Below are 741 nucleotides of genomic sequence, written 5' to 3'. Positions count from 1 at the left end.
CCCGTGCTCACGTTCGTCCCGAGACACCTACGCACGTTCCCCTACAACCCCTATTTATACCCAACCTGGCACACAAAGAATCTTCTTCTTCATCTAAATGTCTTTATATTAACCACGCATAGTTACGCGTACGTAGCCTTCTTTAATTACTACCCTGTTTAGTACATTGTATTCCAGCTCATGCCCACTTCCGTAACACTATATTTGGATCCCTTTTCTATACCTAGCGGGCCTATAGGCTACTAGTCGCGAAGCATGCCTTTCTACGCCTACGGGGTAGATACAGGAGCTACTGGCTACGGGTAGACTAGGACACTGGGGTTCTAAACTAGTATGACAAGTCTCCGCGCCGATTTGCATACGGACCTAATAACAAGACACCGCGCCAATACGCCTGCGACCTCGATGGCTTGCACCCTACTACTACCGCTTACGAACAGGCACGTTACTGCCCCTCGGTTTAACCTGATGGCTCGCATCCTACTGCTACACGAACACGAACACGAACACGGAAGCTGGTATCTTACTACTGTCCTACCGACCTACACGCACTGCCCTACGTACCGACAAGACCTCGCGCCGATACGCCTGCGAAACGACCCCGATAACCCGTCGTGCCGATACGCCTACGACCCTATCGCTTGCATCGTACTGCTGCCCGAACACGTCGCTTGCATCGTACTGCTACCTGAACCGACAAGCCTCGTGCCGATACGCTACGAGCCGAACACGACTAGGTAG

General features: G+C 52.2%; 1 protein-coding gene across 1 annotated transcript; it reads left to right on the top strand.

Annotated features, from left to right (window-relative positions):
• Positions 1-220: 220 nt before the first annotated feature.
• K441DRAFT_667526 (uncharacterized protein) lies at positions 221-741 on the top strand (the record flags this gene model as incomplete). Its single annotated transcript, XM_067649854.1, has 1 exon — positions 221-741. A coding segment is annotated over exon 1 (269 nt), but the record flags the coding sequence as incomplete, so codon positions are not given.

The sequence above is a fragment of the Cenococcum geophilum genome, assembly GCF_001692895.1.
Source record: "Cenococcum geophilum 1.58 unplaced genomic scaffold K441scaffold_56, whole genome shotgun sequence".
In the NCBI taxonomy this organism is placed as follows: domain Eukaryota; kingdom Fungi; phylum Ascomycota; class Dothideomycetes; order Gloniales; family Gloniaceae; genus Cenococcum; species Cenococcum geophilum.
This window is presented reverse-complemented; position numbering and strand designations above follow the sequence as displayed.